Source organism: Cydia splendana, chromosome 23 (genome assembly GCF_910591565.1).
Source record: "Cydia splendana chromosome 23, ilCydSple1.2, whole genome shotgun sequence".
NCBI classification, from domain to species: Eukaryota; Metazoa; Arthropoda; class Insecta; order Lepidoptera; family Tortricidae; genus Cydia; species Cydia splendana.
Window position 1 is genome coordinate 195,260 of NC_085982.1, and position 18,791 is coordinate 214,050.

The window sequence follows — 18,791 nt, forward strand, 5'->3', positions numbered from 1 at the left end:
CGAATAATTATAATTAATAAGAAATATGTCTTACACGCTGAAGGGGAATTAGTTGCAAACATTGTGGAAGAGGTCAAAGAAAAAATCGAGCCCCTGAGTTGGACAGCTGAACTTTAGACAAACCACTATTCTTATGCACATAATAAGATTTTGGAGACCAGTTACTAACGCCATCTATCAATGCTGCAGGGTACCAATTTCGTTTCCCTATTCGCCCCTAGAGGGCAGTACGGGTTTCAGAATTTTATGAAACCGAGAAGGCTCTTGCTCAAATTGCATCACACAACACGAAATGATGACACCTATATACTTACAGGGATTACGTGTTTTATTTACCTGATTGCGGCGAAGTTCACAAAGGAGGGTGAATGTTATATTCGTCCCTAAAGTTGTCTCCTACACAAATGTCGTCAAATTCGTCATTCATTTCCTTTATTTTATACGTTCTAATGGAGTTGAGACTTGTGCAGTGTTCCTCAGGTTCCTTCATCCTTTAGTAAGTCCATGTCCAAGACAGATGTGTGTTTCAGATTATATTTCATTTGGCGTTAAATGACTGGGTGGAGCTGGAGGGTGAAAAACAAAAGGCAATTCGCTGTGTAATAATTATATTTATTATCCTCTAAGTAATCATTATCATTAATCATTAGGCTTAACGTACTCGTTCGTGCGTCCCTGTCACTCGTCTCTGTCGCTCTCAGTCTCGCATATGCTATAATTTACAGTTGAGCGGCCCCCGAGGCCTGCGCCGGCCTGTCGGCCTCGTCACGTGGGATTCGGTACAAAATGTAAGAATCAGCGGACAGCAGCGCTTGATACGATACGACCTTTATTTAGAGTCGGGTCAAGCTATCTCTGCATGGCATTTGTAAAGACGTGTGGTATAATATCATCATTAATGTCAAATTTCTTTGAAAATATGTGCCGTTCCACGCCTAAAGGGTCCTTACGTCCTCTCTTTGTTCTATACAAGTGTGCAAAGTTGGCTTAGACGGACCCTATCAATAATCAATTTACAGATATCATCAACATTATCTCTGGTCTATACCTAGTATAAGAATTGGAATATTAAGACGAGTAAAGAAGGCGGCTAGAGAAATAACAATGTTCGCTTCTTTTTCAGCTATTACTGGCGCGGGCGCTACAATATTTTATACACCATTAAGCGGTTTACTACCACTTTTTTACGCCATCCGTATTAATTGCTTGATAATAACCGCGTAGATATACTAGTGAGTACCTCGTTTGCTCTCATATATCTGATGGCGACTGTAAGTACCTTTTTTTGACAATATGATGACATTTCCATTGATTCTTATACTTTATAATAATATCGTATCGAACAGCTGCTTTACAGTTCAACAAATCAACTATTGATGCTCCATTTGATCTTATGCGTGTTGTATGTCTAAAATTTAATTTTATGCTTGCAAGTAACAAATTTGTTTAAATATTTATTCTTTTTATATTTTAGTAAAAATGCATTCGATCAAATAAAACGTTACCCGTGCCGTTCCGGCAGAACTGGTATTAAATAAATATTAGTCCGTATTGTACGCAGGGACCGGGTGACTGTCATGTCAGACTTTTACTATAAGAACGGGCCAACATAGAGAAAGCCAATCAAATCAGCAAAAATCTGTTGTTTCAATTCACCCCATGCAGCGTAACGACCCTCGCGGACGCGATTTCATACTAAATCTATAAAAAAACAACAAACTCTGGGGATATGTTTTTGACATCGTTAACTGCCGGACACCGAGGGGTTGAGGGACTAATATGTTAGTGTAATACCGTTCTAAACCGGCTCCTACTCGTTTGCCGTCCGCTCGGGTGATGTGTGGGCCTCCCGTCACTTGGTGTGTGCGAGGCCGACACTCTTGGCCTCGGGTCACTTGGAGTGCGTGAGGCCGGCGCGCTTGGCCTCCAGCTCGTAGATGAGCAGCCGCCACATCTTCACCACGAACACCTCCGCCTCCTCGTCCAGCACCTGACACAATACATATTATGCATTAATATTAATACTAGGAAATATTTATAACGTGTGCACCATCTAGGCTCTTATTTGTGCTAGTACGTAAATATTCAAGACTTTTGTGTCAACTGAATGGTCTTTACAGGTCGAGTCACTCACACAATAATATATGCTACATCCATCGCCTGAAATGTTGTGGACTTTCTTTTGTAGTAAGATATTTGTCTCAAGTAAATTGAATCCCGGGCTTTCTTCAGTCGGGAAGAGAGCACAGAACAGAAATAAATGTAGAATATTTAGACACCATCTGTACTGTCATCTAGTATGCGAGGGGGGGCGGCGCCGGCTAAAACCTTGCTGCATATAAAGTCGACCAGCGTGGGCTCGGGCTCGCCGATGTACTCGATGATCTTGTTGTTGATCCACGGTGGGACCTACATTACTGTACAACTACTAACCATCTGTACATCATCTAGTATGCGATGGGGGGCGGCGCCGGCTAAAACCTTGCTGCATATAAAGTCGACCAGCGTGGGCTCGGGCTCGCCGATGTACTCGATGATCTTGTTGTTGATCCACGGTGGGACCTACATTACTGTACAACTACTAACCATCTGTACATCATCTAGTATGCGATGGGGGGCGGCGCCGGCTAAAACCTTGCTGCATATAAAGTCGACCAGCGTGGGCTCGGGCTCGCCGATGTACTCGATGATCTTGTTGTTGATCCACGGTGGGACCTACATTACTGTACAACTACTAACCATCTGTACATCATCTAGTATGCGATGGGGGGCGGCGCCGGCTAAAACCTTGCTGCATATAAAGTCGACCAGCGTGGGCTCGGGCTCGCCGATGTACTCGATGATCTTGTTGATCCACGGCGGGACCTACATTACTGTACAACTACTAACCATCTGTACATCATCTAGTATGCGATGGGGGGCGGCGCCGGCTAAAACCTTGCTGCATATAAAGTCGACCAGCGTGGGCTCGGGCTCGCCGATGTACTCGATGATCTTGTTGATCCACGGCGGGACCTACATTACTGTACAACTACTAACCATCTGTACATCATCTAGTATGCGATGGGGGGCGGCGCCGGCTAAAACCTTGCTGCATATAAAGTCGACCAGCGTGGGCTCGGGCTCGCCGATGTACTCGATGATCTTGTTGATCCACGGCGGGACCTACATTACTGTACAACTACTAACCATCTGTACATCATCTAGTATGCGATGGGGGGCGGCGCCGGCTAAAACCTTGCTGCATATAAAGTCGACCAGCGTGGGCTCGGGCTCGCCGATGTACTCGATGATCTTCTTGTTGATCCACGGACGGATCTTCTTCTCCATTAGCACGTTATCGATCTGGAAATAATAACGATTCGGTATAAGATTCAACTTGTGAGATGTTCAGTTCAAGTAGCACAATTAAAAACAGAATGTAACAGATGTATCTGTATGTGTGTGACCTGCGCCGTGTCCAGCTTGTACTGGAATAGCTGCTCCTTCTGCGTGGGGATCTTGTCGATGAGGCTCTTGATGTGTTTCCGCTTCTCCTCGGCGGACGCCTTGTCCTCCCCCCCCTCGCCCCGCGCGTCACCGCCCGCCTTCTCCTTATCTTTGTCCTTCTCCTTCTCTTTATCACCCTTTTTGCTCTTCTCCTTGTCCTTTTTGTCTTTACCTGGAAAACAATAGTTAAAAATTCACATTGGAGATATGATAGGAGGGGTAACTAGTGTTTGTAAAGGCATTTAGTGACCGTAAAATATTTGAAGATGTAGGTATGGATAAAAGTAAGTTAGCGTGTGGCGTGTGTGTGTGTGTGTGTGTGTGTGTGTGTGTGTGTGTGTGTGTGTGTGTACGTACCGCGGTGGTGGTGGGGGTGCGAGGGTGGCGGGGGCGGGGGCGGGTCGGGCTCGTCGTCGTCGGGCGCGAAGGCGGCGTGCACGAGGCGCCGCATGCCGCCGCTGTGTGTGTGTGTGTGTGTGTGTGTGTGTGTACGTACCGCGGTGGTGGTGGGGGTGCGAGGGTGGCGGGGGCGGGGGCGGGTCGGGCTCGTCGTCGTCGGGCGCGAAGGCGGCGTGCACGAGGCGCCGCATGCCGCCGCTGTGTGTATGTGTGTGTGTGTGTGTGTGTGTACGTACCGCGGTGGTGGTGGGGGTGCGAGGGTGGCGGGGGGGGGGGGGGGTCGGGCTCGTCGTCGTCGGGCGCGAAGGCGGCGTGCACGAGGCGCCGCATGCCGCCGCTGTGTGTGTGTGTGTGTGTGTGTGTGTGTGTACGTACCGCGGTGGTGGTGGGGGTGCGAGGGTGGCGGGGGGGGGGGGGGGTCGGGCTCGTCGTCGTCGGGCGCGAAGGCGGCGTGCACGAGGCGCCGCATGCCGCCGCTGTGTGTGTGTGTGTGTGTGTGTGTGTGTACGTACCGCGGTGGTGGTGGGGGTGCGAGGGTGGCGGGGGCGGGGGCGGGTCGGGCTCGTCGTCGTCGGGCGCGAAGGCGGCGTGCACGAGGCGCCGCATGCCGCCGCTGTGTGTATGTGTGTGTGTGTGTGTGTGTGTACGTACCGCGGTGGTGGTGGGGGTGCGAGGGTGGCGGGGGCGGGGGCGGGTCGGGCTCGTCGTCGTCGGGCGCGAAGGCGGCGTGCACGAGGCGCCGCATGCCGCCGCTGTGTGTATGTGTGTGTGTGTGTGTGTGTGTACGTACCGCGGTGGTGGTGGGGGTGCGAGGGTGGCGGGGGCGGGGGCGGGTCGGGCTCGTCGTCGTCGGGCGCGAAGGCGGCGTGCACGAGGCGCCGCATGCCGCCGCTGTGTGTATGTGTGTGTGTGTGTGTGTGTGTGTACGTACCGCGGTGGTGGTGGGGGTGCGAGGGTGGCGGGGGCGGGGGCGGGTCGGGCTCGTCGTCGTCGGGCGCGAAGGCGGCGTGCACGAGGCGCCGCATGCCGCCGCTGTGTGTGTGTGTGTGTGTGTGTGTGTGTGTACGTACCGCGGTGGTGGTGGGGGTGCGAGGGTGGCGGGGGCGGGGGCGGGTCGGGCTCGTCGTCGTCGGGCGCGAAGGCGGCGTGCACGAGGCGCCGCATGCCGCCGCTGTGTGTGTGTGTGTGTGTGTGTGTGTGTACGTACCGCGGTGGTGGTGGGGGTGCGAGGGTGGCGGGGGCGGGGGCGGGTCGGGCTCGTCGTCGTCGGGCGCGAAGGCGGCGTGCACGAGGCGCCGCATGCCGCCGCTGTGTGTATGTGTGTGTGTGTGTGTGTGTGTACGTACCGCGGTGGTGGTGGGGGTGCGAGGGTGGCGGGGGCGGGGGCGGGTCGGGCTCGTCGTCGTCGGGCGCGAAGGCGGCGTGCACGAGGCGCCGCATGCCGCCGCTGTGTGTGTGTGTGTGTGTGTGTGTGTGTGTACGTACCGCGGTGGTGGTGGGGGTGCGAGGGTGGCGGGGGCGGGGGCGGGTCGGGCTCGTCGTCGTCGGGCGCGAAGGCGGCGTGCACGAGGCGCCGCATGCCGCCGCTGTGTGTGTGTGTGTGTGTGTGTGTGTGTACGTACCGCGGTGGTGGTGGGGGTGCGAGGGTGGCGGGGGCGGGGGCGGGTCGGGCTCGTCGTCGTCGGGCGCGAAGGCGGCGTGCACGAGGCGCCGCATGCCGCCGCTGTGTGTATGTGTGTGTGTGTGTGTGTGTGTACGTACCGCGGTGGTGGTGGGGGTGCGAGGGTGGCGGGGGCGGGGGCGGGTCGGGCTCGTCGTCGTCGGGCGCGAAGGCGGCGTGCACGAGGCGCCGCATGCCGCCGCTGTGTGTGTGTGTGTGTGTGTGTGTGTGTACGTACCGCGGTGGTGGTGGGGGTGCGAGGGTGGCGGGGGGGGGGGGGGGCCGGGCTCGTCGTCGTCGGGCGCGAAGGCGGCGTGCACGAGGCGCCGCATGCCGCCGCTGTGTGTATGTGTGTGTGTGTGTGTGTGTGTACGTACCGCGGTGGTGGTGGGGGTGCGAGGGTGGCGGGGGCGGGGGCGGGTCGGGCTCGTCGTCGTCGGGCGCGAAGGCGGCGTGCACGAGGCGCCGCATGCCGCCGCTGTGTGTGTGTGTGTGTGTGTGTGTGTGTACGTACCGCGGTGGTGGTGGGGGTGCGAGGGTGGCGGGGGCGGGGGCGGGTCGGGCTCGTCGTCGTCGGGCGCGAAGGCGGCGTGCACGAGGCGCCGCATGCCGCCGCTGTGTGTATGTGTGTGTGTGTGTGTGTGTGTACGTACCGCGGTGGTGGTGGGGGTGCGAGGGTGGCGGGGGCGGGGGCGGGTCGGGCTCGTCGTCGTCGGGCGCGAAGGCGGCGTGCACGAGGCGCCGCATGCCGCCGCCCGCGCCCACCGACCCGCTTTCCGCTGCTGCAAGTGCAAACACATATCACGTGAAAAATTCTCCCCTTGTAATTATCCTTTCAAATATCTTTTACAGTACATATGGTCCTCTTTCCCGCACTAGTGCGTAAAATAGCACTTTTCGTGCGTATGTCAAAAGTTTAAAGGGCCATATGTACTGTTAAACGTTGGTAATTCGTAACTCGTGTCGATTTAAGACACTCCTTCGGTCGTGTTTTAATTTATCGCCACTCGTTTCGAATTTCCTCTTTTCCGCACTTGTATTGTAATAGTTATTTGTACAACAAGAGATCAAAGTTTGATATTTCTTCTTGTGCTTATTTTGAGTCCCGTGCAAGCGAAAGATTCTATAATTATTCTAATTTAGAATCTTGAGCGTAGTAAGGGATTCAAAAGCGCACGAGATGTAAATAACTTTGATCTCGTGTAGTACACAAAATTTTTCACCCTAAGCAGTGAGAACATACCTAGAGGGACAGAGATAATAGAACCCAAGTATATCGAACTTGTATTAGACCCCGCATGTTGAAATGACATTTGACTATAAAGGTCACTTGAATGTCATTTTGTTTCACTCAGTGAGCAAAATTGCATTTTGCTCACTGTTTTTAAGAAGCAAAGTACCCTTGTTCGAGCTGCTGAGGTGAAAATATCTATTTTTGGTATTAATGTAGTGGCCAGCATTACTACAGCAGTACTGCAGCGCGACGTTACTTCCGCCTAATGCCGTAAATATCAAAATTTACGACATCGATTCTGCCCAAGTAACAATTTGTGGTTCTATAGTAGTCGATAGAACGTTTCCCAAATACCACCTAAGGTCCTATAAAAGACCAAAGAAGATTGTATAAAGCCGAAATGGCGCATCTTATGTGCCATTCAGTGATATAGTAGACCTGTAGCAGTATCAGTCGTGACGTTTTAGGTCAATAAAAGTGATGTGATGATCACTTTTGTGCTAATTTGTTGTCAGTAACGCCATTATAGTGTTAATTTATACTATAGTGGCATTTGAGATTCCATTATAGTGCTTGTTTTATACTATAGTAGTATTTGAAATTGTATTATAGTGCTTTTTTATACTATTGTAGAATTCATAGTTCCTTTACTACGAAATTTGCTATCAAGTTTTCCATCAACTGTTGTGAGTGGTTTTGTTGTGTGTTTACTTCACAAAAACGGTACTAAGTAAAATGGTGATAAGTAAAGAATATGCGCCATTTAGATGTCGAATAATTCGGTCCTTAGTGCAAAAAGTATATGGGACGGAAGTTTTACCGTTAGCATAGTATTAGTTTAATGAGGAATTTTAAATGCCCCCTCGATTTATTTATGTTTTTAATAAAATAATTTAATAAAATATTATGATATTCACCATAGTTACTACTATACAGCCAAGAAGTAAATCCGACGCTTTTATAGGCTAACTATAGAACTTACGACGAAATATTCACCGCCATCATGATTAAAATTAGGGTTCCAAAAGAATTTTGCTGTGACCCAGTTACACCTACAAACTCTTTAGAAAGATATAGGATTTTTTTTGAATTTAGATGTAGTCATTACTGTTGTTTCCTTTTTCAGTGTGATTGGTAAAAAAAATGTGCTAATAATGGATGTCGATAAATATTTAAACCGTCACGATTTTATGCTTGTATTAAATCATTGATGATAAATCTCACCTACAGTCACTAATATCACTGGGGTCTTTTTTATCAATTCATTAAAATATAAAAATATTTTGTACGGAACCACATTATGTGGCTTAGGCCTGAACTTATATAAGCAAGATATAAGTAGCCATTACAGATCAAATTTATCATTTACAAGTAGTCGTTTTCTACCTTTACCTCGTTCGTCCTTTGTTTTTTACCTTTAACTCGGTTTATAAAAGACATAAAAACTCAACTATAACGCTGTTGTCTTTTAAAAGAAAAAACAAAACCACTATACAACAGTTTTGTGATATAAAGAGTCATTGTGACTTTTACAGCGATGAGATATAATAGGGATTTAAAAACTACTAAAGCGCTTTTTAACGCTATAAATATGTCCCAAAAACGCTACTATAGAGCAAAACAGTTCTATAATAGTGTTGAACCTGTTATAGTACACGCCTATAACGGCTCTATAAAATGATGAACTAAACCTTTACATCAATTGCTTATAGAATATATTAGCTGTATAAGTCTATAGAGTAAAAAGGTGCTGCCAAGCGCTTTTATACGACAGGTGGTCACCTCTGAAACCTTAATACGACGTCTATACAAGCTTTTAGCGATAAAAACTAAAATTATAGGACTAAAATGCGCCGTGTGGCGCGAGCAGAGCGCGCGCCGTGTGGCGCGAGCAGAGCGCGCGGCGGCGGGGCGGGGGCGGGCGCAGGGCTCCGCGCGCACACCGCACCCCGCCCCCACCCCGCCGCCGCCCCGCCCCGCCCCCGCCCCCGCACCACGCTCGGCACGCGCGCCGTGTGGCGCGAGCAGAGCGCGCGGCGGCGGGGCGGGGGCGGGCGCAGGGCTCCGCGCGCACACCGCACCCCGCCCCCACCCCGCCGCCGCCCCGCCCCGCCCCCGCCCCCGCACCACGCTCGGCACGCGCGCCGTGTGGCGCGAGCAGAGCGCGCGGCGGCGGGGCGGGGGCGGGCGCAGGGCTCCGCGCGCACACCGCACCCCGCCCCCACCCCGCCGCCGCCCCGCCCCGCCCCCGCCCCCGCACCACGCTCGGCACGCGCGCCGTGTGGCGCGAGCAGAGCGCGCGGCGGCGGGGCGGGGGCGGGCGCAGGGCTCCGCGCGCACACCGCACCCCGCCCCCACCCCGCCGCCGCCCCGCCCCGCCCCCGCCCCCGCACCACGCTCGGCACGCGCGCCGTGTGGCGCGAGCAGAGCGCGCGGCGGCGGGGCGGGGGCGGGCGCAGGGCTCCGCGCGCACACCGCACCCCGCCCCCACCCCGCCGCCGCCCCGCCCCGCCCCCGCCCCCGCACCACGCTCGGCACGCGCGCCGTGTGGCGCGAGCAGAGCGCGCGGCGGCGGGGCGGGGGCGGGCGCAGGGCTCCGCGCGCACACCGCACCCCGCCCCCACCCCGCCGCCGCCCCGCCCCGCCCCCGCCCCCGCACCACGCTCGGCACGCGCGCCGTGTGGCGCGAGCAGAGCGCGCGGCGGCGGGGCGGGGGCGGGCGCAGGGCTCCGCGCGCACACCGCACCCCGCCCCCACCCCGCCGCCGCCCCGCCCCGCCCCCGCCCCCGCACCACGCTCGGCACGCGCGCCGTGTGGCGCGAGCAGAGCGCGCGGCGGCGGGGCGGGGGCGGGCGCAGGGCTCCGCGCGCACACCGCACCCCGCCCCCACCCCGCCGCCGCCCCGCCCCGCCCCCGCCCCCGCACCACGCTCGGCACGCGCGCCGTGTGGCGCGAGCAGAGCGCGCGGCGGCGGGGCGGGGGCGGGCGCAGGGCTCCGCGCGCACACCGCACCCCGCCCCCACCCCGCCGCCGCCCCGCCCCGCCCCCGCCCCCGCACCACGCTCGGCACGCGCGCCGTGTGGCGCGAGCAGAGCGCGCGGCGGCGGGGCGGGGGCGGGCGCAGGGCTCCGCGCGCACACCGCACCCCGCCCCCACCCCGCCGCCGCCCCGCCCCGCCCCCGCCCCCGCACCACGCTCGGCACGCGCGCCGTGTGGCGCGAGCAGAGCGCGCGGCGGCGGGGCGGGGGCGGGCGCAGGGCTCCGCGCGCACACCGCACCCCGCCCCCACCCCGCCGCCGCCCCGCCCCGCCCCCGCCCCCGCACCACGCTCGGCACGCGCGCCGTGTGGCGCGAGCAGAGCGCGCGGCGGCGGGGCGGGGGCGGGCGCAGGGCTCCGCGCGCACACCGCACCCCGCCCCCACCCCGCCGCCGCCCCGCCCCGCCCCCGCCCCCGCACCACGCTCGGCACGCGCGCCGTGTGGCGCGAGCAGAGCGCGCGGCGGCGGGGCGGGGGCGGGCGCAGGGCTCCGCGCGCACACCGCACCCCGCCCCCACCCCGCCGCCGCCCCGCCCCGCCCCCGCCCCCGCACCACGCTCGGCACGCGCGCCGTGTGGCGCGAGCAGAGCGCGCGGCGGCGGGGCGGGGGCGGGCGCAGGGCTCCGCGCGCACACCGCACCCCGCCCCCACCCCGCCGCCGCCCCGCCCCGCCCCCGCCCCCGCACCACGCTCGGCACGCGCGCCGTGTGGCGCGAGCAGAGCGCGCGGCGGCGGGGCGGGGGCGGGCGCAGGGCTCCGCGCGCACACCGCACCCCGCCCCCACCCCGCCGCCGCCCCGCCCCGCCCCCGCCCCCGCACCACGCTCGGCACGCGCGCCGTGTGGCGCGAGCAGAGCGCGCGGCGGCGGGGCGGGGGCGGGCGCAGGGCTCCGCGCGCACACCGCACCCCGCCCCCACCCCGCCGCCGCCCCGCCCCGCCCCCGCCCCCGCACCACGCTCGGCACGCGCGCCGTGTGGCGCGAGCAGAGCGCGCGGCGGCGGGGCGGGGGCGGGCGCAGGGCTCCGCGCGCACACCGCACCCCGCCCCCACCCCGCCGCCGCCCCGCCCCGCCCCCGCCCCCGCACCACGCTCGGCACGCGCGCCGTGTGGCGCGAGCAGAGCGCGCGGCGGCGGGGCGGGGGCGGGCGCAGGGCTCCGCGCGCACACCGCACCCCGCCCCCACCCCGCCGCCGCCCCGCCCCGCCCCCGCCCCCGCACCACGCTCGGCACGCGCGCCGTGTGGCGCGAGCAGAGCGCGCGGCGGCGGGGCGGGGGCGGGCGCAGGGCTCCGCGCGCACACCGCACCCCGCCCCCACCCCGCCGCCGCCCCGCCCCGCCCCCGCCCCCGCACCACGCTCGGCACGCGCGCCGTGTGGCGCGAGCAGAGCGCGCGGCGGCGGGGCGGGGGCGGGCGCAGGGCTCCGCGCGCACACCGCACCCCGCCCCCACCCCGCCGCCGCCCCGCCCCGCCCCCGCCCCCGCACCACGCTCGGCACGCGCGCCGTGTGGCGCGAGCAGAGCGCGCGGCGGCGGGGCGGGGGCGGGCGCAGGGCTCCGCGCGCACACCGCACCCCGCCCCCACCCCGCCGCCGCCCCGCCCCGCCCCCGCCCCCCGCACCACGCTCGGCACGCGCGCCGTGTGGCGCGAGCAGAGCGCGCGGCGGCGGGGCGGGGGCGGGCGCAGGGCTCCGCGCGCACACCGCACCCCGCCCCCACCCCGCCGCCGCCCCGCCCCGCCCCCGCCCCCGCACCACGCTCGGCACGCGCGCCGTGTGGCGCGAGCAGAGCGCGCGGCGGCGGGGCGGGGGCGGGCGCAGGGCTCCGCGCGCACACCGCACCCCGCCCCCACCCCGCCGCCGCCCCGCCCCGCCCCCGCCCCCGCACCACGCTCGGCACGCGCGCCGTGTGGCGCGAGCAGAGCGCGCGGCGGCGGGGCGGGGGCGGGCGCAGGGCTCCGCGCGCACACCGCAAATGATGTATGTACAATTTTCACAGATGATGTATTTCTGTTGCCGCTATAACAACAAATACTAAAAACAGAATAAAATAAAAATTTAAGTGGGGCTCCCATACAACAAACGTAATTTTTGACCGAAGTTAAGTAACGTCGGGCGGGGTCGGTACTTAGATGGGTGACCATTTTTATAGATAATGGTACGGAACCCTTCGTTTGCGAGTCCGACTCGCACTTGACCGGTTTTTTTCCCTCCCGAGTGTAGGTAATAGGTATTAGTAGTTTGTGTTACAAGGGATTAAAATGATATATTTCCGTCAAGGGCGTACATTTACTCTCGAATGAAGCGATGGATTCTACAATAGAATTCTAAAGTAGAATCCTGAGCGTAATGAGATTCAAATATTAACGCCCAAGACGAAATAATTTTGATACCGTGTAACACATACTGCTTTTCACATCAACTATGAGGAAAATAAAAAAAAATTAGTGTTGACACAATCTGATACTTAAGGTGGTTCTCCTTATGCGAATTTCATACAATTTTATTGGTCAATTTTCTCTTAATACGTAGATTTACAGCACTTACAACCTTGATGTTTAGGTAGTGCATAATCGTCTGTCGTCGCCAAGTTAAAAATAATGACCAATTATTCAATATTTTTAATTAAAAACCATTTGAAAAATGCGAAGATTTTAGTTAAGCGCTTGTTTGTGTGAGTGATCTTTACACTATCCATGTAAAACAAGATGGCGAGATTCAGTTTAATAATAACCAACATAGATGTCACTTTAACACAGGTGACCTAACTAAGTAGTGTCTAATTTACTCAATAGATGGTAATAACGTAAGGGTATATAATTCACAAAATATGTTGTAATAGTTTAGCTTACAAACCATTTCCGTTAAAATTTGATCCCTACATTAGTACATGTAACTACCTAATCGGAGGTCAGGCCAGATTTGCTTTCTAAGGGTTTCTAGGAATTTTCGTTAATCAATTATCAGTTCAAAACTGGGATTGGTAGTAAGGTGATAATTTTTCAATGATTTTAAATAAAAATTATATATTCATAAATTATAAATGAATTTTCATTGATTTTACAAATTTATAAGATCATAACATTTATAATAAATTATTATTAAGTCCGCGAGAGTGTGAAGGGTACTTATTCCATAGATAAGCTGTGCGTTTTTCTGCATACGTTTTTTTAAACTACCTACCTACCGCTCTATTTTTTTCCCGTTCACCGTAAATTAGACTATTGTACGCAAGAGTATTGTGGTTGTGGTTTACTCGCTGGATTTATTTATACGGACGCCTAAACTAAAACTCATTAACAGGCTTTTATTAGGTCGACCTGTATGTAACTAACTATGTACTTAATGGAATCTAAGGTAACTAATTTAACCATCTTCCAAGGATTGTAGCGTCATGAAAATTGGCAGCTGTATGTAGTTCTGATGACAATACAATAATATGGTACTGTCGAACTGATCTGATGATGGAGACAGGAGGTGGCCATAGGAACTCTCGACCTGTATGTAACTAACTATGTAATGGAATCTAAGGTAACTAATTTAACCATCTTCCAAGGATCGTAGCGTCATGAAAATTTACAGCTGTATGTAGTTCTGCGGGCTCAGCACGGTTCCATTTTTATCGACTATCACTATGCGCGTCCCTTTCGCACTTACATACTTGTTAGAACGTGACAGGCATGGTGACAAGGGATAAAAACACGACCGTGCTAAGCCGCCTGATGACAATACAATAATATGGTACTGTCGAACTGATCTGATGATGGAGACAGGAGGTGGCCATAGGAACTCTGTGATGAAACAACGCAACCTAATTGTGTTAGGGGTTTTTAGAATTTATAATGAGTATTAGTTGTCTGTCGTAAGAAAAGTATAGTCAGCGATAAAAGCTTGTACCAAAAATGAAATTTTTGCCATAAACTTATTTTACATTTTCGGTAAGTACCTAATACATGTCAAGTCATTACGGTAATTAGTTTCTACGTAAGCATTTTTTGTCTTCGGTACCTACCTGCTCTGCTATTATTATTATTATTTTAAAAAGTTTAAGAGAACATGTCGACAAAATTTTACAAAGTTTGGGGAAAATTACAAAAACATTGTGACTTCAAATCCTTTTTTTTTTTAAATTTTGGAAAGTTTTGGCAATCTTTTTTTATTTCACGTAATCAGTAGTTTATTGGCTATTAGGTGAATGTTTTTTTACGTCCAAATTTGAGTAGTTTTTTCACAATTACCACTTTTTAGTCGAAAGGCGGGTTTTGTAAACAAAAAACTAAAAACTCATATAACTTGAAAACCAATGAGTTTTGACCCCTGGTTGACTGGACTTAAATCATTGCAAATGACCCATAGAATAACCCCTTTCAAGGAATACGGCGAAGACTAAGACTCCGCTGTCCGTTTGATCGTCCGTCCGTCTTCCGTTGTCGTCCGACAGTTGAAATTTTCATACAAATTATGTATTTAATATTATAGGACATTTATAGGACATTTTTACACAAATTGACTAAGCCCCACGGTAAGCTCAAGAAGGCTTGTGTTGTGGGTACCTACTCAGACAACGATATATATAATATATAAATACTTAAATACGTAGAAAACAACCATGACTCAGGAACAAATATCTGTATCATCATACAAATAAATGCCCTTACCAGGATTCGAACCCGGGACCATCGGCTTCATAGGCAGGGTCACTACCCACTAGGCCAGACCACACCACCATTCCGGGTATTTCTGTTACCGTTATAACAACAAATACTAAAAACAGAATATAATAAATACTTAAGTGGGTCCCATACAACAAACGTGATTCTTTTTCCGTTTTTTGCTTAAGGCCGGCGCCCCACTTCTGCGCACGCTACATCCACGGCCCACGTTTTAATACAAACCGTGGGCAAGCCCACGAAATTTTGTATATGGTCTAAGATCCCACATATATGGTCGACCTTCACCAATACGTCTGATGGATGAAACTTATATTTTATGAAAGAAAATATGTTCCAGAACATAAATAAATAGGGTTGCCTAAAGAAATATGGTCATGGCTATTTTTAATAAATTTTTGAAAAAACATTTTTTCGTCAAATTTCACCGATTTGTCTGACGATCGAGATAAGTTTCAATGGAAAGTATACAACTTGTACAACATAAATCAACTAGGTTGCCTATCTTTTTCCGATCACTATTATGTGGTTGCCGTGTTTAAAGAGGTGATTTTATATCGATAATTGCACTCATCTGTCTGAAGCTTGAATTATACATCAAAATGATGGTAATTTTATTGCAAATAGAATGGTATAGGGTTGCCTGCAAAAATCCGGTCAAAAATAAGGGTTGCCAGGCTTTTAAATAAAATAAGAAGGAAGGACTTTTAGCGATAACTCATAAACGGCTTAACTAAGCAAGTTTGTTTTAATTTTATTTGAATGAGTTCTTTAGGCATGATTTTTTTCATATTTTTTGGACCAATGGTTCAAAAGTTAGAAGGAAAAGCCATTTTTTTTCTTTCTAAACGATTGTTTCCGAAATGATTCACTTTATCAAAAAATGTTGTTTATATACCCCTATTTATTTTGAATGGTCTATCCAACGACACCCCACACTATATGTTTGAAACGATAAAAAAATTGTCACACACATTTTGTTTCTTTCAAAGCGATTATTTCCGAAAATATTCACTTAATCAAAAAATGTTCTTCCAAAACCCCTATTAATTTTGGAAGACCTATCCAACGACACCCCACACCATAGGGTTGAAACGAAAAAAAAAATCCTCACATACATTTTGTTTCTTTCGAAGCGATTATTTCCTAAAATATTCACTTTAGCAAAAAAAAATTTTTGAAGAACCTTATTCATTTTAAAATTCATATCAAATGACATATCACAACATAGGTATCAACCGAAGAAAAATAAAAAAATGTATGTATCCATTTTTTTCGCTTCAATCCCATAGTGTGACATGTCGTTGGATAAATATGCAAACAATATAATATATATAAACAAAAAATATGAAAAAAATCATGAAAATAGTGCCTAAAAAACTCATTCAAATAAAATTAAAACAAACTTGATCAGTTAAGCCGTTTATGAGTTATCGATAAAGTCTTCCCTTCTTATTTTATTTAAAATCCTGGCAACCCTTATTTGTGACCGGATTTTCGCAGGCAACCCTATACCATTGTATTTGCAATAAAATTGCCATCATTTTGATGTATAATTCAAGCGTCAGATAGATGAGTGCAATTATCGATATAAAATCACCTCTTTAAACACGGCAACCACATAATAGTGACCGGAAAAAGATAGGCAACCTAGTTTATTTATGTTGTACAAGTTGTATACTTTCCATTGAAACTTATTTCGTTCGTCAGACAAATCGGTGAAATTTGACGAAAAAAAATTTTTTTTCAAAAGTTTATTAAAAATAGCCTTGACCATATTTTTTTAGGCAACCCTATTTACGGGTCATCCATTAATTACGTCACACGAATTTCTAGGTTTTTTTTACCCCTCCCCCCCTCCTTGTCACACTTGGTCACATTTGGCAAACCCCTCCCCCCTGGTGTGACGTCACATCAACGAAATCGGCAAATATTTATTTAATATTTTATCAAAATATTTTTGACAAAAGAAATATTAGTAATTTTATAACCCAAAACTGATTAAGAAATAAAATTAAACGAATAAAAACGATTATCGTTTCTAAGACTTGTTATTTAAATGTATATTGGCGTATAAAATAATTTAAATAAATTTTCGGTTACTGATGAAGTTAAAGTGACGTCACAAAGTTTGTGACTCCTCCCCCTTGTCACAACATGTCACATTTTCTTGACCCCCTCCCTCCTCCTAAACGTGTGATGTAGGGATTGCAATCCGGTCCGGCGGATCCGGTAATCCGGCCGGATCCGGCACATTTTTCAAGATACCGGATCCGGCAAAATTCACCGGATCCGGTCTCGGATCCGGTAAAGTGAATCAAAGCGCTAAAACAGCTTAAAACACTGCTAAAATTTAAAAGTTCTCGCCAATATTCGAATTTTCTCGCTCGCAAACAGCAACACAACAACTTGTTTGGTTGACGCCAGTCTTCTAGCCGACGAAATATGTGTCGTCGTAGCGTTGAGATTTCCGTGCACCGTAAGTACTGGATTGGTTTATATTCAATTTATTGTGTTGTTACATTGTAATTTAATGTAAGTACATGTTCTTTCGTTTTATTTTGTACAAACCATTATAGCCCAGTTATAATAAGTGTTACCTGCATTTAAAATATAATGAATAAATATTTATAAAACTTCATTCAGCACTTCAGCAGTTAAGTTAAATGTTTTGTCGAATTAAAAGTAATTAGAGGAATATATGTTCACTTTTGATGACCGGTCTGACCTAGTGGGTAGTGACCATGCCTGTGAAGCCGCGATCCTAGGTTCGAATCCCGGTAAGGACATTTATTTGTGTGATGAGCACAGATATTTGTCCCTGAGTCATGGTTGTTTTCTATGTATTTAAGTATTTCTATATTATATATATCGTTGTCTGAGTACCAACAACACAAGCTTTCTTGAGCTTACCGTGGGGCTTAGTCAATTTGTGTAAAAATGTCCTATAATATTAATATATTATTATTATTTATATGTTATTTTGTTATTATTATGCTACTAAATAAAGCGGGAAAATGTAGTAGTAGTAGTAGTAGTAAACACTTTATTGCACAAAGTAAGTACATAACACAGAGAGAATACAGTAAATATGTACAAAGCGAACTTATCCCGTTAAAAATGTTAAATGTTTCGTGTGAATAAATGTTTTAATGTATACTTGTATAGGTATGCACGTTCATTGATTTTGTTTGCTCAAACTAAAATGGTTGAATTGAAAGCACCTTTTTGTGGGAAATGTGGGTTGGGCTATAGATATTTTAAGAGAAAAAGAAGATTTCATTTCTGAGACTGATTATTGTAACAAGACTTGAATAAATAAATATTATAAGACATTCTTACACAGATTGACTAAGTCCCACAGTAAGCTCAAGAAGGCTTGTGTTGTGGGTACTCAGACAACGATATATATAATATATAAATACTTAAATACATAGACAACAACCAAGACTCAGGAACAAATATCTGTGTCATCAGGTCATCAGACAAATAAATGCCCTTACTGGGATTCGAACCCAGGACCATCGGCTTCACAGGCAGGGTCACTACCGTCAAAACTTAGTGGTTAGTGGTTAAGACTTAGTGGTAAAGTAATAAAAACGCTAAAAAAACATAATAAAATACGTGACTTGATGATTTTTTTATCCGCAATACCAATCCGGCCGGATCCGGCCGGATCCCCCGGACTGAGGCCAAAATCCGGCCGGATCCGGCCGGATTCAAAACCAGACTGGATTGCAATCCCTAGTGTGATGTAATTAATGGATGACCCCTTATTTATGTTCTGGAACATATTTTCTTTCATATTTTCATAGTTTCATCCGTCAGACAGGTTGGTGAAGGTCGACCATATATGTGGGATCTCCTACTAATAGGAACGTGGGTCGTGTACATAGCGTGCGCAGCAGTGGGGCGGCGGCCTAATGGTACGGAACCCTTCGTGCGCGAGTATAAATATGTATAGGAATATATAATATAATCGATAAACGTTTATGGTTTGTCACGATGTGTGACATTCGTATTTAATTCTTTATATTTTTTTGCACCTGGTCCTGTCCTGCAAACTGCATCATGCATATCTACTTCAGATTCTTTTTGACTAGGCTAGGCCGATCATCATTGTTTATTGTGTATTGCATTTCCATGTTGCTACATAAAGGTGTTACAATACAATTTCGAGTACAGTGACATGAACCCTGTAAGGGCACAGCAATTCTTATTCTAAAATAACAAATTAATTCTAGGCATGTCAAACAAATTAAAATAGGTAATAACAAACATTAAAATATATAATAATATGTACATA

General features: G+C 50.8%; 2 protein-coding genes and 1 long non-coding RNA gene across 3 annotated transcripts in view; all 3 read right to left on the reverse strand.

Annotated features, from left to right (window-relative positions):
- Nucleotides 1-595: 595 nt before the first annotated feature.
- LOC134801960 (uncharacterized) lies at nucleotides 596-2,990 on the reverse strand. The gene is made up of 2 exons (XR_010145773.1): nucleotides 2,434-2,990; nucleotides 596-1,990 (listed from the first exon to the last, which is right to left on the reverse strand). It is a non-coding gene; the product is annotated as an uncharacterized LOC134801960 (long non-coding RNA).
- Nucleotides 2,991-3,023: 33 nt separating this feature from the next.
- Nucleotides 3,024-3,942, reverse strand: LOC134801948 (RNA-binding protein 25-like). The gene is made up of 3 exons (XM_063774583.1): nucleotides 3,847-3,942; nucleotides 3,450-3,661; nucleotides 3,024-3,345 (listed from the first exon to the last, which is right to left on the reverse strand). Exons 1-3 carry the CDS (start codon nucleotides 3,938-3,940, stop codon nucleotides 3,166-3,168), a joined length of 486 nt encoding a protein of 161 aa, XP_063630653.1. The 5' UTR covers nucleotides 3,941-3,942; the 3' UTR covers nucleotides 3,024-3,165.
- Nucleotides 3,943-6,193: 2,251 nt separating this feature from the next.
- Nucleotides 6,194-18,791, reverse strand: part of LOC134801734 (zinc finger CCCH domain-containing protein 13-like) — a gene marked incomplete at its 3' end in the record, with an annotated part of 56,988 nt that continues 44,390 nt past the window's right edge. The window contains exon 17 of the mRNA XM_063774331.1: nucleotides 6,194-6,330. Within this exon, the coding sequence (XP_063630401.1) occupies nucleotides 6,194-6,330 (137 nt within the window). The remainder of the gene's footprint in view (nucleotides 6,331-18,791) is intronic.

What these genes read in the sequence shown, in the direction of transcription:
- LOC134801948 (XM_063774583.1), bottom strand. Translation starts at nt 3,940, where the DNA reads ATGCGGCGCCTCGTGCACGCCGCCTTCGCGCCCGACGACGACGAGCCC. An exon ending in GCACCCCCACCACCACCGCG is followed by an intron (nt 3,662 to 3,846) that starts GTACGTACACAC and finishes ATTGTTTTCCAG; the next exon opens with GTAAAGACAAAAAGGACAAG. An exon ending in ACAAGCTGGACACGGCGCAG is followed by an intron (nt 3,346 to 3,449) that starts GTCACACACATA and finishes TATTATTTCCAG; the next exon opens with ATCGATAACGTGCTAATGGA.